We start from the raw sequence: 15,096 nt of genomic DNA on the forward strand, positions 1-15,096 counted from the left end.
TTGTTGTTGGAGTCCGAGGTTGAATGTGTCAAAGAGAGATAGATAGATAGATTGTAGAGTCATGCAAGAAGATGATGATGATGATATCACATCGAATCAACTTAATATAACACAACACATTGAACATGATGTATCAATGGTTGAAGATGTGACGACAGAAGGAGATATGTTGTCACAATCCATTAGACAAGTGTTTGGAAACACTTATTTGATGAGAACAATTGGTTCACATGTACATAACATACATCGTCATCTATTGTTATCCAACAACATCAACAACAACAACAACAAATACAATAACAATAACAATAACAACAAGATATTCAGATACTTGGAGATTGATACTATGACGATGGTGACGAGAGGATGGCTACATCTGCTAAGATACAAGTTGACCAAACAACCTCATCTACATTGTTTGACCAGAGATATGATGCTGCCACTATGCCAACAACTGCGTGACTATGACCTCTTCCTACATCTATTCACAACCTGTAGTGAACAATTTGAATCGTTTCGCAACTCTGTGGTCAATAGCATGTGTGGCGAACTTGGTAGCATGCTCCCTCCACTCAACACACGCATCATCCAACATCTGTTCATGCATGGCTACTATGGCGATGCGGTCTTGCGCAAGGCCGCCCACGCAGGCAACCTGGAGCTGGTGCAATGGATCAATGAGTGTGGATATGCCGAGACACAGTGCATGCACTATGTGTTGGTACACGCCTGTGAGGGTGGCAACGTCGAGCTGGTCGACTACCTGCTGAGCCAGAAGCATCTGAATCGTCTCAACTCCTCGGCCAACCCCTACGGCCTCGTGGACATGGCCGCAAGCCACGGACATCTGGCCATCGTCCAACTGCTGATCAACAAGTATGGCGAGAAGTTCTCGAGCAACGCCTATGAGTTTGCCGCTGGCGATGGACATGTGGACGTCGTGGCCTACCTCCACGGCCTCGACCTGCCCATCCAATTCAGTCCAGAACTCTTCAACCGCGCGGCCTTTGGTGGCCATCTGCCACTCGTCCAATTTCTCTACAACAACGTGAAAGCGGAGAATCGCCAGTCACTATTCTCCGCACCACTGAGACTGGCTCTCAATCGTGGACATCTGGACGTCTTCACATTCCTGCACACAAACATGCCACAGCTGCTGGCCAGCGTGGCTGAATCAGACATAATCGGTCTGTTGAAGAGCAAGAAGCAGGAGGAGTTCAAGATCATCGCGCCACTATTCGAACCCACGCGATTCAATTGGGAGGTGTTGTTCTTTGCGAGTCTGGCGGGCTGCATTGACGCGGCCAAGTACATCATCGACAAGAAGTACGTGAACAACACGACGTGCCAATTCCGCGTGCGCACCATTAAGGACGGTCACTTTGACGAGCTGTTCCAACTATGTATCAACAATGGTTTTGGCATCGAGGTTGAAGGCAACGAGATAGACATCGCAATCGAGCTAGGATGTGGGGTGCCCACGCTCAAGTACATGCATTCAATGGCCTACCAAGCCACGACGCGTGCATTTGACCAGGCTTGCGCTGCGGGCAACATTGAGCTGGTGCTCTATCTTCACGAAAAAGGCTACACATGCACTGATCAAGCAATACTGAGCTCTGTACATCTGGGCCATGTGGACGTGGCCGAGTTCCTTCTGGCCAACAGGACTGAACACGAGTCACTGGACAACAACGTCTATTTCGAGCGACTGCTTCAAGGACAGCCGATCCTGCCCGAGACAATCATGTTCCTGAGGCGACATCATTCAGACTTGCTCGCCAACTACGTGGATCAACTCATCCCATTCATGACCAAGGATTTGGCCAACCTTGTTGTCGACCTTGGTCTGGTGACATGCACGCCCAAGCATTTGGGGTGTCTGATAAGGGCCAACCTGTACTCGCCACTGCGGCAGCTGGTCGACGTCAAGTCACCCAACGGCATTGCAAACTTTAGCAAGGATACACAGATGGAGTTGGCCAAGCTAGCATTCAGTCACACAGACACGATGTTACTCATACTGGACAAGTCCAAAGAGACCCTACATTCATTCAATCTCTGGCTAAATGGAGCCAGTCAAAGAGGTCTGCCATTGATGTTCTACATGCCAATGCCAGTTGCCCAGCCAACCAACTCTACAATATAATAATAATAATGGAGGATGCGACTAAGACTTCTTCTTCCATATCCACACTCAACGAATGATTGATTGATCAATCACTTCGTAAAGTATCACTTTTATTGTGGATAATTGTTCTAAACAATGATTGATTGATTGATTGATTGATTGTATACATAAAAGAGGGGAGGGATAGGTCCATGGACCAACCGGGTGGTCATTACCATTTTGTTGTTGTGTTGTGATTATTGGTGATGATTGTTGTTGGTCTACTTTCCGCTGAGTCTGTCGAAACGGTGGAGCTTGTGCTTGCATTGTGGGCACTTGTGGATGACGTCCTTCAAAGAGTCCATGGCGAATGGAATCAAGCAGCAACCAAAGATGCAACCAATGAAAATAAGAATGAGCACGGCGATCCAAACCATCGATCCACTGATGTACTTGGTCGAGGTAGTAATTCTGTTTCCGCAGTGAGAGCAAGTGCAATCAATTGGACTATACAGATAGGTTTGGAGAATGAGTTAGTCAGTGACATGTGATTGTTTGAAAGAGCGAGTGATGAGACACATACATTGACTTGAACTTGACATCGACGTGAGTGACGACGACAGTTTGGGTTCCAACTGGTGCAGCCATGTAGGCTTGTTGTGGAGCACCGACTGGGGCAGCGTAGACAGTGCCTGGGGGTGGGTATCCAGCCTGTGGGGGGTATCCAGCTTGGGGAGGGTATCCAGCCTGGGGAGGATATCCAGCCTGTGGTGGGTATCCAGCCTGTGGTGGGTAGGCACCTGGAGGTGGTGCATAGTACTCAGTTGGTGGACTGGCGTACATTTGCTGCTGTGGCTGATGTGGTTGAGCCTGCTCTGGCTGTTGGGTTGGTGGAGTTGATTCTTGACCCATTATTAATAATTTATTATATATTATGTATGTGTTAATTAATATAAATATATTTATATATATATATGTGTGTGTGTGTGTTTGTTATAATATTACAATGAGAGATAATAATAATAGAGATATATATAAGATTGATAGAAATGATGGTGATAGGTCAACGTCAGCACGTTTGTTAATGTTTTGACGGTTGAGATGCGTGAATGAATTGAGGCAAGATAGAACAATGTGAGTGTCTTGGGAGACAAGAAAAATTAAAAATAAATCAAGATTGATGAGTAAGAAATATACAAAACGCAACAAAAACTAACTATGTTGTTGTTGTTTGGTGAGGTTGGAGAAATGATAATGATGCTGATTTTAGGATACTGACAGTCTTTTATTTATCAAGATGGTTTGTTTGTTGCCCAGAGTTAATGTCACTCACACACACATAGTAGTATATCTCAGCGAATCAAAACAATCTAACCACGCTCTTGTGTCTCGAGGTCTTTGGATTGGCCAACGTCAATTGTATTGGGTGTACCCCATACTCTGTGCATAATTGTTGCCAGCACTATTCTGTGTTAGCATATTGCGCATGCGGATCAACACACCATAGTGGGGATGACCACATGATTCTTGTTTTCCCAAGACAATGGTGAGGCGCGTGAATTTGGATTGATCAAACCCCCAATTGCACACCTCTACCATCATCATCGCCAATATGTATTCCAGTCGGGACTGGACTGGTCTGGACTTGAACATATTGATTGATTGAATGAATGATTGAGTGAGGTGGGTAAAAGAAGAAGAGATGCATAGACTGATTTGACTTCTTATTCTTAAATCCTAGACCTTTATTAACAGGGTCCGTGTGGAACCTTAGATGACCAACCAAAGACATGTTTCAAATGATGGACCATGGACCCATCAATGATCTCGTTGAAGATCGTTGACGATGAATGAATGAATGAATGTATGGATACCTTGTCGTTGGAGTTTTACATAAAGTCATCGTCATCGATGTTATTGTACTTGTTCGACTTCATGTTCTCTTGCTTCATGACTGTAGTGTAGTTCTTGATTTCTAGTGCCTTCTTCTTCTCCTCCTGTGCCTTCATATCAGCCTTCTTTTGCTGATCTGCAATCGCTCTCTTATCATGTCTCTCCTCCCTATCCCTCCTCTCACGCTCCTCCTTCAACAACACCTCTCTCTCCTCTCTTGACTTTTCAATCCTATTGATAATCAATGCCACCTTCTTTACATTCCTAACAAACTTGATCTGGATATTCACATTGATTGAGTGTCAGTCAGTGTCATTCATTCGAACAATCAATGTATGAATACATACATTTCCCTCATTGTGGAAGAGGACTTGACCTGCCTCCATGTCGTTGGTCTTTTTGAGGTTGGCCCATGGGGTGTAGACGATGTTGACAGAGTTCTCCTTGCAGCCTTGGATGGAGTTCTGCTTGACTAGTTGACAACACTCATCCAATACATTCTGTGGGATGTCATTGATTGTCTCACCTCTCTTCAAACGTAAATAGACGTGTGCCGATGATAAGTTATCAACATGGAACCAAATATCCTCTGGCCATCCATACTTTATCAAATCTTCATTCTCATACTTGTCTCTTCCCATGTAGACAAGGTAGTCGGGATCTATACATTGTATTATATTGATTGATTGAATGAGTATGAGTGATTGGGATATATATATACATATACATACCGCATATCTTAAAGAAGAATACCATTTCTCGATGTTATGGTGGAGGACTAAAGATTACGATGTTGGCGTAATTAGCAATTGTGTAAGACGTTGCTTTAACTTTTAAGAACCTGCGTAGATGACTATAATACAGTCAAGTCACAGACAATACGCTAAAGGATTATTATTAATATGTTAATAATGATAAAGTTATATATATATATCTTTGTATCTGAACAACTGAATAATACAATGAACTAATCGATCAGTTTTGTGTCGTTTTTTGATCTCGGGTGTTCATGAAAGTGATAAAAAGAAGAAATTGATTCGAAAGTGATAATTAATTATAACTTTGTCTTTTTTTGTTTGTCATACAATACAATCAAGGCATTGCAGTTACGGTCATATTCTGGATCTTTGTCATTGATCTTGGTCCATTCATTTCGTTTGATTGAATATCGATAGTTGTTTCCAGTACCTTGGAGATAGAGCAATGTACCTTGCTCAGGTCCAGAGTAAACCAGGTTGTTTTGGTTACCTTCGGTCTCCGAATGTTTTGGTGGAGGTACAAGCTCATTCATAGTAGTATGATCCAATGAAGACAACAATGATATACTAAAGAATCGATTGTCCATCAATACCATGTATAACATGTCCTTTCCATCGTAGGCCACAGAGACTATCATTTCTGGGAGTGCAGTGATATGGTGGGATGATTCCTTAAGGTTGTATCCAAAGATTCTGTCAATATTGTTATCCACCAATATAATATAGAATATTATTGTTGAATACTGCGAAGCCTCTGGCGACGGGTTTCTGGAGCACGCCAACTCTTGAGAACTGTGGTGTTTCAATGTTGAAGGAATCAATTCGATTGAGCCTGATTGTGCCATGCTCAAATGAATATGTACTTGTGCCACCGAGTAGATAGATCAGTTTTCCTCCATCATAGAATGTGGCCACCTCTGTGCTGGCCGCCACTCCAACCATCGGGATGTCAAGTTGCCATTTTCGAGTGACCAAGGAGAATCGAGAGTATGTTGAAGAGGTGTAGTCACGTGGTCCAAACACATAGACATAGCCACGAGCGTATACCGTTGACATGGCCATATCAACGATCTCTTCAAAAGGTCTTTCATCTGGCTTATATGACTGAATGCTGATCCATTGATTGGTCGATGGTGTGAAGAATGAATAGGAACCATTCTCGATACACATGACCTGGCCATCGAGATCATGAGTAAAGTGTTCGGTTGGCTCCAGCAGTTTGAACAATGATCTGAGTTGATCCTTGACCGAGTCCATTGTGTCTTGATCAATCACCACTTTGTAGGGACGTGTCAACACATGAATTGTTGTATTCATCTGATTGACATGATCTTAATCAATGTCAACAATTCAATATCTGTGACCTCTGTAGATGTTGATGTTGTTGTCATGAAGCTGTCTGAATTGATCAGTGACATTCTTGCATGACTCTGTCATCGTATGATGTGCGATAGACAGTTGTTGAAGCATACTCCATAACAACTTCAATCTCGCCTTTGATGAATCATCATACTGTTGTTGATTGATCAATGATCTCAAGTGTTGTACATTCTCAACATCATGTCTCTTATGATGTGAATTGACACGTACTGAACATATTACTGCGCTACAATCAATACAAATGAATTCTATACTCTTGTTCTTGTGTTCCTCGCATTTACTACTCTCTATCTCTTTATTGTCCATGTTATGAATGAATTCCAACTCACACCTCTCTCGAGCGCACTTTGTTCGCAGCATTCAAGTGGGTGTCATGAAGATGGCAAACTCTTTGCCAATGTCGGGAACCGAGTGGATTTAGAAAATTGATACTGGTCCACTCATTCCGATCGACGCTGAATCGATCATTCCAATTATGGCCTTGGAGATAATATATGTATCTTTCTCCATCATTAGTATTGATCCACACCATGTTATTGCTTGATGGTGTCTCATCTTGGCAAAAAGGTGGCTTGGACAGATGAAATTGTAGTATATTTGTTGACAACGATTGGCTGATGAAATCTCCATTCTTGAGCACCATGTACAACTTGTCATCGCCATCATAGACAGCAGATACGCATGGCTTGGCAGGAAATCTATACTCTTGAGCCAACTTGTTGGTTATCAAGTCATATGAGTAGATTATGATTTCTTGATAATTAATGTTATCATCATCGTCATCATCGTCATCATCGCTAGCAAGTTGAATGCAATGGAGGACATTGTTTCGAAGTGCCACGAATGCATGTGTGATCCCACCGATCAGGTCACCGATATGAGTGTACCGCTGTGTGTCAATGTTGAAGCTGTCAATTCGACTCGAGAGAGTGCCATCCGGCTCTGTACCTCCGACCAAATAGATGAGTTGGTCGCCATTATAGCACAATCCTATATTCTCTCTACCTTCCATATCATCATCCACGCCAACCATTTGGTTCTGATGATGCCATTTACGATCAGCCAGTGAGAAGCGAGAGTATGTTGTGGCGTTCTTGAATCCTCCAAACAGATAGATATTACCACGAGCATACACATGTGCAAATCCTCTATTGGAGACGATCACATCTTCATGCTCCTGTTCGAACAATGTCCAGGTATGCGTGGTCGGTGAGAACAAGGAGTAGGCCTTGAGTTCGATGCACATGATCATGCCATCAAAGTCGTGCGTATACTTTCGATATGGCTCATAAATTCGGAAACAAGAACTTAGTTGCTCCTTGATTGAGTTCATTATTGTTGAGTTGATGATTACAGTGCACGGACGATGTATTAAATGTTGCACATTGTTCATCCGCTCAACATTGCTCTGGACCAAGGTTAGCAACGCCATGTCTGTGATTGTGATCTCAGAGCCATTGGATGTTGATGTGGCTGTTGTTGGGAATGTTTGATCCATGAACTGATCGAGTGAAGTACACGATGTGATTGATTGAGCAAGGGAAAGGGAATCGTGGCCATCATCAGTGTCTGTCACATCTCGATCGAACTTGCATGTTGAAGTATGTTTGAACAATGTGTTGATGCTCTTGATCTCATTGATTATGTTGTCAATGGTTGATGAAGTCTGTTGCAACCTATCATTGAGTTGTGATGTGATCTTGTGCTCCTCAATGACAAGCATGTCATGAAGTTGTTTGAATTGATCAATAACATTCTTGGATGTATCTGTCAATGTCTGATGTGTTGTTGATAGTTGTTGTAGCATACTCCATAACAACTTCAATCTTGTCATTGATTTATCATCATACTGTTGTTTACTGATCAATGATCTTAAGTGTTCTACATTCTCAATGTCATGTCTCTTATGTGAGCTAACACAAACAGAACATATCAATGTATTACAATCTAAACATATCAACTCATACTTCTTGTTATAATGTATCTCACATATACTATCTTTATCTTTATCCATCACTTTGAATCAAAATGCCTTACTGAAAGAGGCCGCACATTCAAACAACAACAAAACTCTAAAGAATTGCTTAATATCTATGATGGATTTATTCCTACTCCTTGGTAGGATCGAGATCTTTGTTCTGTGCCTCTTTGATTTGAACACATTGCCTCATCATGTTGCTTAGACACTCGGTTGACTTGGCGCTCTGAATGAAAGGATGTGAAAGAAGGTCGCCAACATTGGGTCTTTGTTCGGGGTCCTTGACCAGACACTTGGCAATAAAGTCGTTGAATGATGGACTCCAGTCCTTTGGATTGGAGAGCTTGGGTGGTGGCATGTTGGGCACCTCAGTCAGCTGAGCCATAGACTTGAGACCGCGCGAGGGCGGACGACCCTCGGCCAACTCAATCAACGTGATGCCAAACGACCACACGTCGGCCTTGGAGTTGAACGGCGCCTTCAGAATGAGCTCGGGCGCCATGTACAGAGGACTGCCAATGAGAATGTTTGACTGGCCGTAGGGCGTCTGAAGCTGCTGCGAGACACCAAAGTCGGCGATCTTGACCTGTCCATCTTCGTTGAGCAGGATGTTCGCAGCTTTGACGTCGAGATGCACGATGCCCTTGGAGTGTAGGTACCCCAGGCCGACCAGCACCTCGGCTGCCACCGATCCAATCTGCTCCTCGTCCAGTGTGTCACAGCACGTCTTCATCATGTCCTTGACCGAGCCGACGGCGCAGTAGTCCATCAGGATCCACAGCTCGGCCAACTTGGCGATCGATCCGTAGTAGGACAGCACGCTCTGGCAGCGGCACTTCTTGAGCAGGTCGATCTCCTTCTCGATGTCGGCGATGCGGCTGGGCGTGATGGAGAGCACCTTGACGGCTAGAGTCGTGCCAGACTCGCGGTGCAGCGCGCGGAACACAGCGCCGTAGCCGCCTTGGCCCAGCTTCTCCTTGAACTCGAACGAGTCCTCCAGGTTGGAGCCGGACCATTTATACTCGAAATCTACATGTGTTTTATGTACAAGGTTGAAGGGCAGACCTACGTTGGATGGCGTGCGACGCGACTTTTGCTTGCGCGTCTTGGTGCCGTCGCCACCGGTGGCGTCGGGCAACAGCAGCGTTTGACTGCTGGCGCTGCCGGGCGTGGGCATCATCGACGGGTCGATCACCGCTAGTCGCTCCACCTTTATCAGCAGGTCCTTCTGTGCGGGATTATCGTTCTTCTCACGCTCCTTGTCCTTGCCGTTGGCGCCGCCAGCTGCAGCGTTGGCCGGATCGATCTCCGGATACGTTGGGAGCATCGACAAGGGCGAGTAAATGACCGATATCTCGATGCCTCCATCTGCATCATCCACACATAGTCCTCTGTTTATCGTCTTCTTCTTAAATATCAATGTATCCTACATATGATTGATTGATTGAGTGAGTGGAATGATTCCTTCCTTGTTTGGTCCCGCCGCCAACATACTTTTATCTTGATACCATAGTTTGATATCAACTTCTGATCGTAGAGCCTGAGGTAGTAGCCTCGAGAGACCTTGCCTGTGATTCGATTGGTGGGCAGACAGAGCTTCTTGAGCAACTTGTACGAAGAGACGTGGTTGTCACCATCACGCTCACCGCCGACGATCATCAGGTTGTGATCCTCCAATGTGTGGAAGTACTCTGGTCTGTATCGCCTGGGGTTGGCCGATGCTGTGCCCGACATTGATGCGCGAGGCGATCGCTCGTCACCGCTGCGACTCAGACTGGAGTTGGGCGTGAGCTCCTTGTCCTCAAAGTCCAGCCACTGCTGTATCTTGAACAAAGCTTCGGCTACCTTGACGTCCTTGTCCAGTACCAACGAGCCCTTGCCTGGGTATGCCGGCGACACCAGCTCGTACTCGGGCTCGCGTCGCAGATAGAGGATGTCCTCGGGCTGCAGGTTCAGGTTCTTGAGACTGACGTTGGGCACGGGCCGGTCGTCATTGTTGAGGAATAGCTTGTTCTTGGGCGACTGATAGATGGGCGCCAGCTGCGAGTTGAGCAAGGACACGACATCCTGTGTCGACTTGCCCGCGCTGAACTTGCGCACACGGTACAGCTGGCCGGTGTACTCCATCGGCACCCACACCTTGATCAGTATCTCGTCGCCAACAGCGGGGCCCACGCGGGCCACCTCGGATGCGACGCTCGGATGCGACGACACCGCCGATGTCTGTGTGAAGCTGAGCAGCTGACTAAAGATCGACTCCCTGCCCTTGACCGTGCCCTTGTCCTTGCTGGTGTTGTGCTGCACGGGCATCGACTGGCGATTGATCGACTGCAATAACTGTGTGGATGTTGGTATGCCAGAGGCCGAGGACGACAACGAGCTTGGCGAGTTTGATGGCGAAGGTATGAGTGCACCATTGTCGGGAGGTGTACTGCCTGCCTTATTAACAAAGCTTGGTGGAGTCGAGAGTGGTGCAGATGTGTTCGATATCGATCGTGAGTGGGTATTTACATTGTTGTTGTTGTTGTGGTTGTTGTTGCCACTGCCACTGCTGTGGCTGTGACTATGACTGTGACTGTGTTGGTGATGATGATTGTTGCTGTTGTTGCCATTGTTGTTTAGATGAGTTAGATCAAAGGTGGGAGGGGGCATTGGCTGCAGGTCTAGGATGCTTGATTGATCGATGGTGCTGTATTTCCTCGCGGGCGATAATAGTACTGGACTTGTTGCTGTTATTGTACCATAGATTGAATCTCGCTTTGTAGACGTTGTTTTCTTCCAAGTTGATGTCAACGATGATGCAGTTGTAGTTGATGATGGATTGTTTGAAGCAATCTGATCTTGACTCGATCTGAGTGATAAAGATGATGATGGTGATGATGATATCGTAGGTGATGCTGCTGCTGTTGCTGTCTTTGTAACACTACTATCTACAATAGTGATTGCAATCGATGTTGTTGTCGTCGTTGAGTTGTTATTATTAATGTTACTGCTGTTGGAGTCTATCGTTGCTCCAATTGAATCAGAGTTGTTTGGTGATGGCGGTACATCCATTCTTTAGTATACAAGTATGATTGATTGATTGTGTTTGTCGTTATAATAAATAGTATAATTGATTGAATGAATGAATGAATGAATGGGTACTGCTACAACATTACAACCCAACTACAGCGTCGTGTTCAGAGGGTCTACGAATAGCCTTGGCAAGTCGGGTATGTATGAGCTTGTGTATTATAAATATATAAATAATAAATAAATAAGTTATTATCTGTATAAAGAGTTAAAGTATGAGACAAGCAAGGGTATTGGCGGGACACAATAAGTTTATGATTGATTGGTGTGCCTCAATTAATAAGACTCTAAGTGTGTCTGTGTCTTGTCTTAGTGTGGTGTGAGTTGGAAGTGAGTGAGAGAGATGTGGGCTTGGTTTTGATTCTTCTTTGGCTTCACGTTTGTGGTTTTGTTGAGGTAGAGTTGGAGTGACGCCAGGTCCACAATTGGGTCATGCCTGGCAATGCGAATCCACACTCACCCCACATTTGAAAATTCATAACCAAGGGTGATCACTTGCAACCCGACCGATGTTGATCGATCCCAACACCCACACTTTATGATAGTTGTTGTGATAATAAACATGAATGTTTATTTGATTGAGATGGATGGATGGATTCATGGATGGATGAATTGATGGTATCCAAGAACATCAACAACAACAACTACAACAATGAATACAGATCTAAATATCAAGATAGATGAATAAGATAATAATAAAACAGATAAGATATTTAGACTGAAATATTTGTTGACAATTTGTGACACAATGTCATTGATGAATGAGCCGAGGAATCGTCCAAGTGGTGTATGATTTGGCGCCACTTCAACTTCAAAGTTTGTCGAAAGTTTGAAAGAGTGAGAGACTTGGGAAAACGTGAACAAACACACTCTCAAGAGATAGTGAATTAGAGATAAGAGATAGAGATAGAGTGATAGGAACATGGACAAGCCGAAACATGAAATAGATACTTCTGTTGATGATGATGTTATATTGGATGTTGATGACAACGATGATGATGATATAGATCCAAGTCAACCATCACAATCAAAGTCAAAGTCTGGGTCACAGTCACAGACACCAGCCGACGAGATCAATGCAGAGAATATCGATCGTCAAGTGGAGGTGCCCGACTTCTTTGATCGAGACTTTGACAGCCAACCTCTAATCTACACTCAATATACACAGACTCAAACACAACAACAAACAACAACAACATCTCAACTACAACAACACAACAAGATCATAGAGTTGAGTCAAACAACAAAGACAACAGCATCAACAACAGCAACAATCAGTACTGACAAAGCGAACGTCAACATCAACAAAGACATTGCCGACAATGTCACTCCAGTGAGTTCAAATAATGTGGACACAGCAACAGCAGCAGCATCGGCATCAGCATCATCAATCAGATCAAGTGGCTCGCGTAGAACCGACTCACTCAATGTATCGTACAGTGGCAGGCTATTGGAGAAGCCTGATCAAGTCATGATGAGAGGCAGCAAGGATGTGGATAGCAATCTAGCATCTGATCGAAGAGATAGCAGTGATGATGATGATGAGGACAAAGACGAGGACGAGGATGAGGACGAAGAAGAGAGCAACATCAATGACATCAACCTCGTGGCAATAGAAGGATCAATCACATCTACACACTTTGATCAACAAATCACTGATCTACAACCATGGATATGTGACTCAATCGTTCGCGAGCAGACAACTCCCGATGCCCTGGTCCAGATCGTATCGTTTGTAAGTGTGATTGATCCACACTCAATCATTCATCAATCAATCAATCAATCAATCATAATCTAACATTACTCGCGCGATGTTAGGTCAAGCCAATGTCATGTGACAAGTTCAGTGGCGTACACTTCAAGGTGTCTGATGGCAGACATTATATTACATGCGTTATGAATGAGGCTTGTGTCCATGAACATCAGGTACAATTGCAGAGCTATCAACCTGATAGCATGCTTGGAGTGATCGTCTCATTGAAGAAGTATCTGATCTTCCCCAACGATGTACACTCTGACTTCTGTATATACGTCGATGACATGGACTTCCAGACACGCTCGCGAACCATCATCAACTTTGCCAATATCCTGCCCATCCAGTTTGAGACCAAAGTGGAAGAGTTGATCAAGAGGTAATGATTGATTGATCGTCATACAATCAAAACCTTCTCGAGAGTGTACTAACGCATGCATACCATACAGGTGTTCATCAAACAACTACTTTGTGTTATCCTTCCCAACTGGATATTGTCTGGAGCATTATGGCAAGAACGTCTGCAATCCAGACAACGTCCAAGTGTGCGCCGAGGAGTGTGAAATACCAGACATGGCCTTGGAGATGTTGATAACCGATGGTATGTTGGATGTGCGCGATTGGAAGTCTGATGAGGCGACTAACCCGATCAATCAATCAACCAATCAAAGACCCATGGATACCTGACAAGGACATTGCATTCCCATTTGTTGATGAGGTGATTGAGGAAAGAGACATCATCAACAATGACATTGACATTATCATCGACAACGACAATTACAACAATGGCGATGTGCCATCAATTGACAAATCATTGGATAATGTTCCAGTGGATAGAGACAGCACGGGCAGTGAGAAGGATGACACAAACAGCATGTTGGATTTCAACATAGATGATAATGACGATGGTGGTAATGAGCTACCTCATGCTAAAGTGGAGGTACACGACAAGGACCATAGCAATGTACCAGTGGACAAGGATAGCATTGGCATTGAATCACCTGGTCCATTGGCTGGCCGCATTGACCGCGACTTTGATATGGACGTAGGTGGCGGTGGCGGTGGTCATGATTACTTTGACGAAGGCAATGCTGGAAACTCTGGCGATGCAGCTTCATCTGGTCAAGAGGAGTTTGATGATATACAGGTGGTTGTGGATCGTGACCCTGATGAATTCCATACAGAGGTTGTACAGGAGATGGAAGAGGAGCTAGAGGCAGACACTAGCTTCGTCGCAGACAAACAATCAACTTTGAACCTTTACAACAATGTACAGTCAACATTCGATGTGGCCAAGGACCAGGACGAGAGTGATGAGGAGGAAGAGACGCAGAAGGCAAAGATAGTAAAGACGCAGAAGAAGAAGAAGATTATCAACAACAACAACAACACACCAAAGAAGACAAAGCAACAACAACAAGAAGAGGAGAAGCCTAAAGAAAAAGAATCACCATTAATGAAGACACGCAAACAGATGCAACAGGAAGAACAAGAGATGAAGGAGAGGTTGGAGAGGACAGATAGCGAGGATAGGCAAGAGAGAAGACAAAATCGACAACAAATACGTCAAAGAAAACAAGAGAAACGACAAAGAGAACAACAAGAACTACAACTACAACAACAACAACAACAACAACAACAGCAACAACAACAAAAACATAGTCAAGACTCGGACAGGGATATGGACAGTGGCAATTGGACAAAGAAGAAGTCAATTGACACTCAATGGGATGATGACATGTTCCTAAACGTAGATGTTGTGGTCAAGAACGACATCAAGTATCGACCTGCCAAGAAGACACCATCCACAGTCACCGCATCAGCAGCAGCAGCAGTCCCACTACACAAAGCCAACAAACAAGCGACACATACTACAAACAAAAAAGACAACAAAGATAACAACGACAACAACAACAACAAGAGAAAGAAAACTGATGATATACATATAGATGTATCGTTCGAGGAAAGTGATGAGGACAGAGAGAAGACGAAGAAGCAGAAGGCGGAAGTCGCAGTTAAAACAGAGAAACGATTCTCTTCCAACATACTGGAGAGTCTAAGATATGTATACGCCGAAAACGATTCATTACTCATTTAATAATAATAATAAAGATGTAGTGTCCTCGGCGCGGTGATCTATAGATATATTCTG

General features: G+C 44.3%; 8 protein-coding genes across 8 annotated transcripts; 3 read left to right on the forward strand and 5 right to left on the reverse strand.

The window, feature by feature from the left end:
• Positions 1 to 430: 430 nt before the first annotated feature.
• SAMD00019534_052680 (hypothetical protein) lies at positions 431 to 2,149 on the forward strand (the record flags this gene model as incomplete). Its single annotated transcript, XM_012899739.1, has 1 exon — positions 431 to 2,149. The coding sequence occupies one exon, from the start codon at positions 431 to 433 to the stop codon at positions 2,147 to 2,149; it is 1,719 nt and encodes a 572-aa protein (XP_012755193.1).
• A 242-nt stretch (positions 2,150 to 2,391) lies between these two features.
• On the reverse strand, positions 2,392 to 3,022 carry SAMD00019534_052690 (hypothetical protein; the record flags this gene model as incomplete). The annotated part of the gene is made up of 2 exons (XM_012899740.1): positions 2,392 to 2,617; positions 2,694 to 3,022. The coding sequence occupies 2 exons, from the start codon at positions 3,020 to 3,022 to the stop codon at positions 2,392 to 2,394; spliced, it is 555 nt and encodes a 184-aa protein (XP_012755194.1).
• Positions 3,023 to 3,999: 977 nt separating this feature from the next.
• Positions 4,000 to 4,759, reverse strand: SAMD00019534_052700 (hypothetical protein; the record flags this gene model as incomplete). Its single annotated transcript, XM_012899741.1, has 3 exons — positions 4,000 to 4,281; positions 4,351 to 4,664; positions 4,735 to 4,759. 3 exons carry the CDS (start codon positions 4,757 to 4,759, stop codon positions 4,000 to 4,002), a joined length of 621 nt encoding a protein of 206 aa, XP_012755195.1.
• Positions 4,760 to 5,466: 707 nt separating this feature from the next.
• SAMD00019534_052710 (hypothetical protein) lies at positions 5,467 to 6,018 on the reverse strand (the record flags this gene model as incomplete). Its single annotated transcript, XM_012899742.1, has 1 exon — positions 5,467 to 6,018. The coding sequence occupies one exon, from the start codon at positions 6,016 to 6,018 to the stop codon at positions 5,467 to 5,469; it is 552 nt and encodes a 183-aa protein (XP_012755196.1).
• Positions 6,019 to 6,558: 540 nt separating this feature from the next.
• On the reverse strand, positions 6,559 to 7,864 carry SAMD00019534_052720 (hypothetical protein; the record flags this gene model as incomplete). The annotated part of the gene is made up of 2 exons (XM_012899743.1): positions 6,559 to 6,712; positions 6,789 to 7,864. 2 exons carry the CDS (start codon positions 7,862 to 7,864, stop codon positions 6,559 to 6,561), a joined length of 1,230 nt encoding a protein of 409 aa, XP_012755197.1.
• A 385-nt stretch (positions 7,865 to 8,249) lies between these two features.
• Positions 8,250 to 10,429, reverse strand: SAMD00019534_052730 (hypothetical protein; the record flags this gene model as incomplete). The annotated part of the gene is made up of 2 exons (XM_012899744.1): positions 8,250 to 9,545; positions 9,614 to 10,429. The coding sequence occupies 2 exons, from the start codon at positions 10,427 to 10,429 to the stop codon at positions 8,250 to 8,252; spliced, it is 2,112 nt and encodes a 703-aa protein (XP_012755198.1).
• Positions 10,430 to 10,472: 43 nt separating this feature from the next.
• Positions 10,473 to 10,682, forward strand: SAMD00019534_052740 (hypothetical protein; the record flags this gene model as incomplete). The annotated part of the gene is made up of 1 exon (XM_012899745.1): positions 10,473 to 10,682. One exon carries the CDS (start codon positions 10,473 to 10,475, stop codon positions 10,680 to 10,682), a length of 210 nt encoding a protein of 69 aa, XP_012755199.1.
• Positions 10,683 to 12,113: 1,431 nt separating this feature from the next.
• Positions 12,114 to 15,042, forward strand: SAMD00019534_052750 (hypothetical protein; the record flags this gene model as incomplete). Its single annotated transcript, XM_012899746.1, has 4 exons — positions 12,114 to 12,926; positions 13,010 to 13,323; positions 13,394 to 13,545; positions 13,616 to 15,042. The coding sequence occupies 4 exons, from the start codon at positions 12,114 to 12,116 to the stop codon at positions 15,040 to 15,042; spliced, it is 2,706 nt and encodes a 901-aa protein (XP_012755200.1).
• Between the last annotated feature and the right edge of the window lie 54 nt (positions 15,043 to 15,096).

Source organism: Acytostelium subglobosum (assembly GCF_000787575.1).
Source record: "Acytostelium subglobosum LB1 DNA, scaffold: scaffold9, whole genome shotgun sequence".
Classification (NCBI taxonomy): Eukaryota; Evosea; class Eumycetozoa; order Acytosteliales; family Acytosteliaceae; genus Acytostelium; species Acytostelium subglobosum.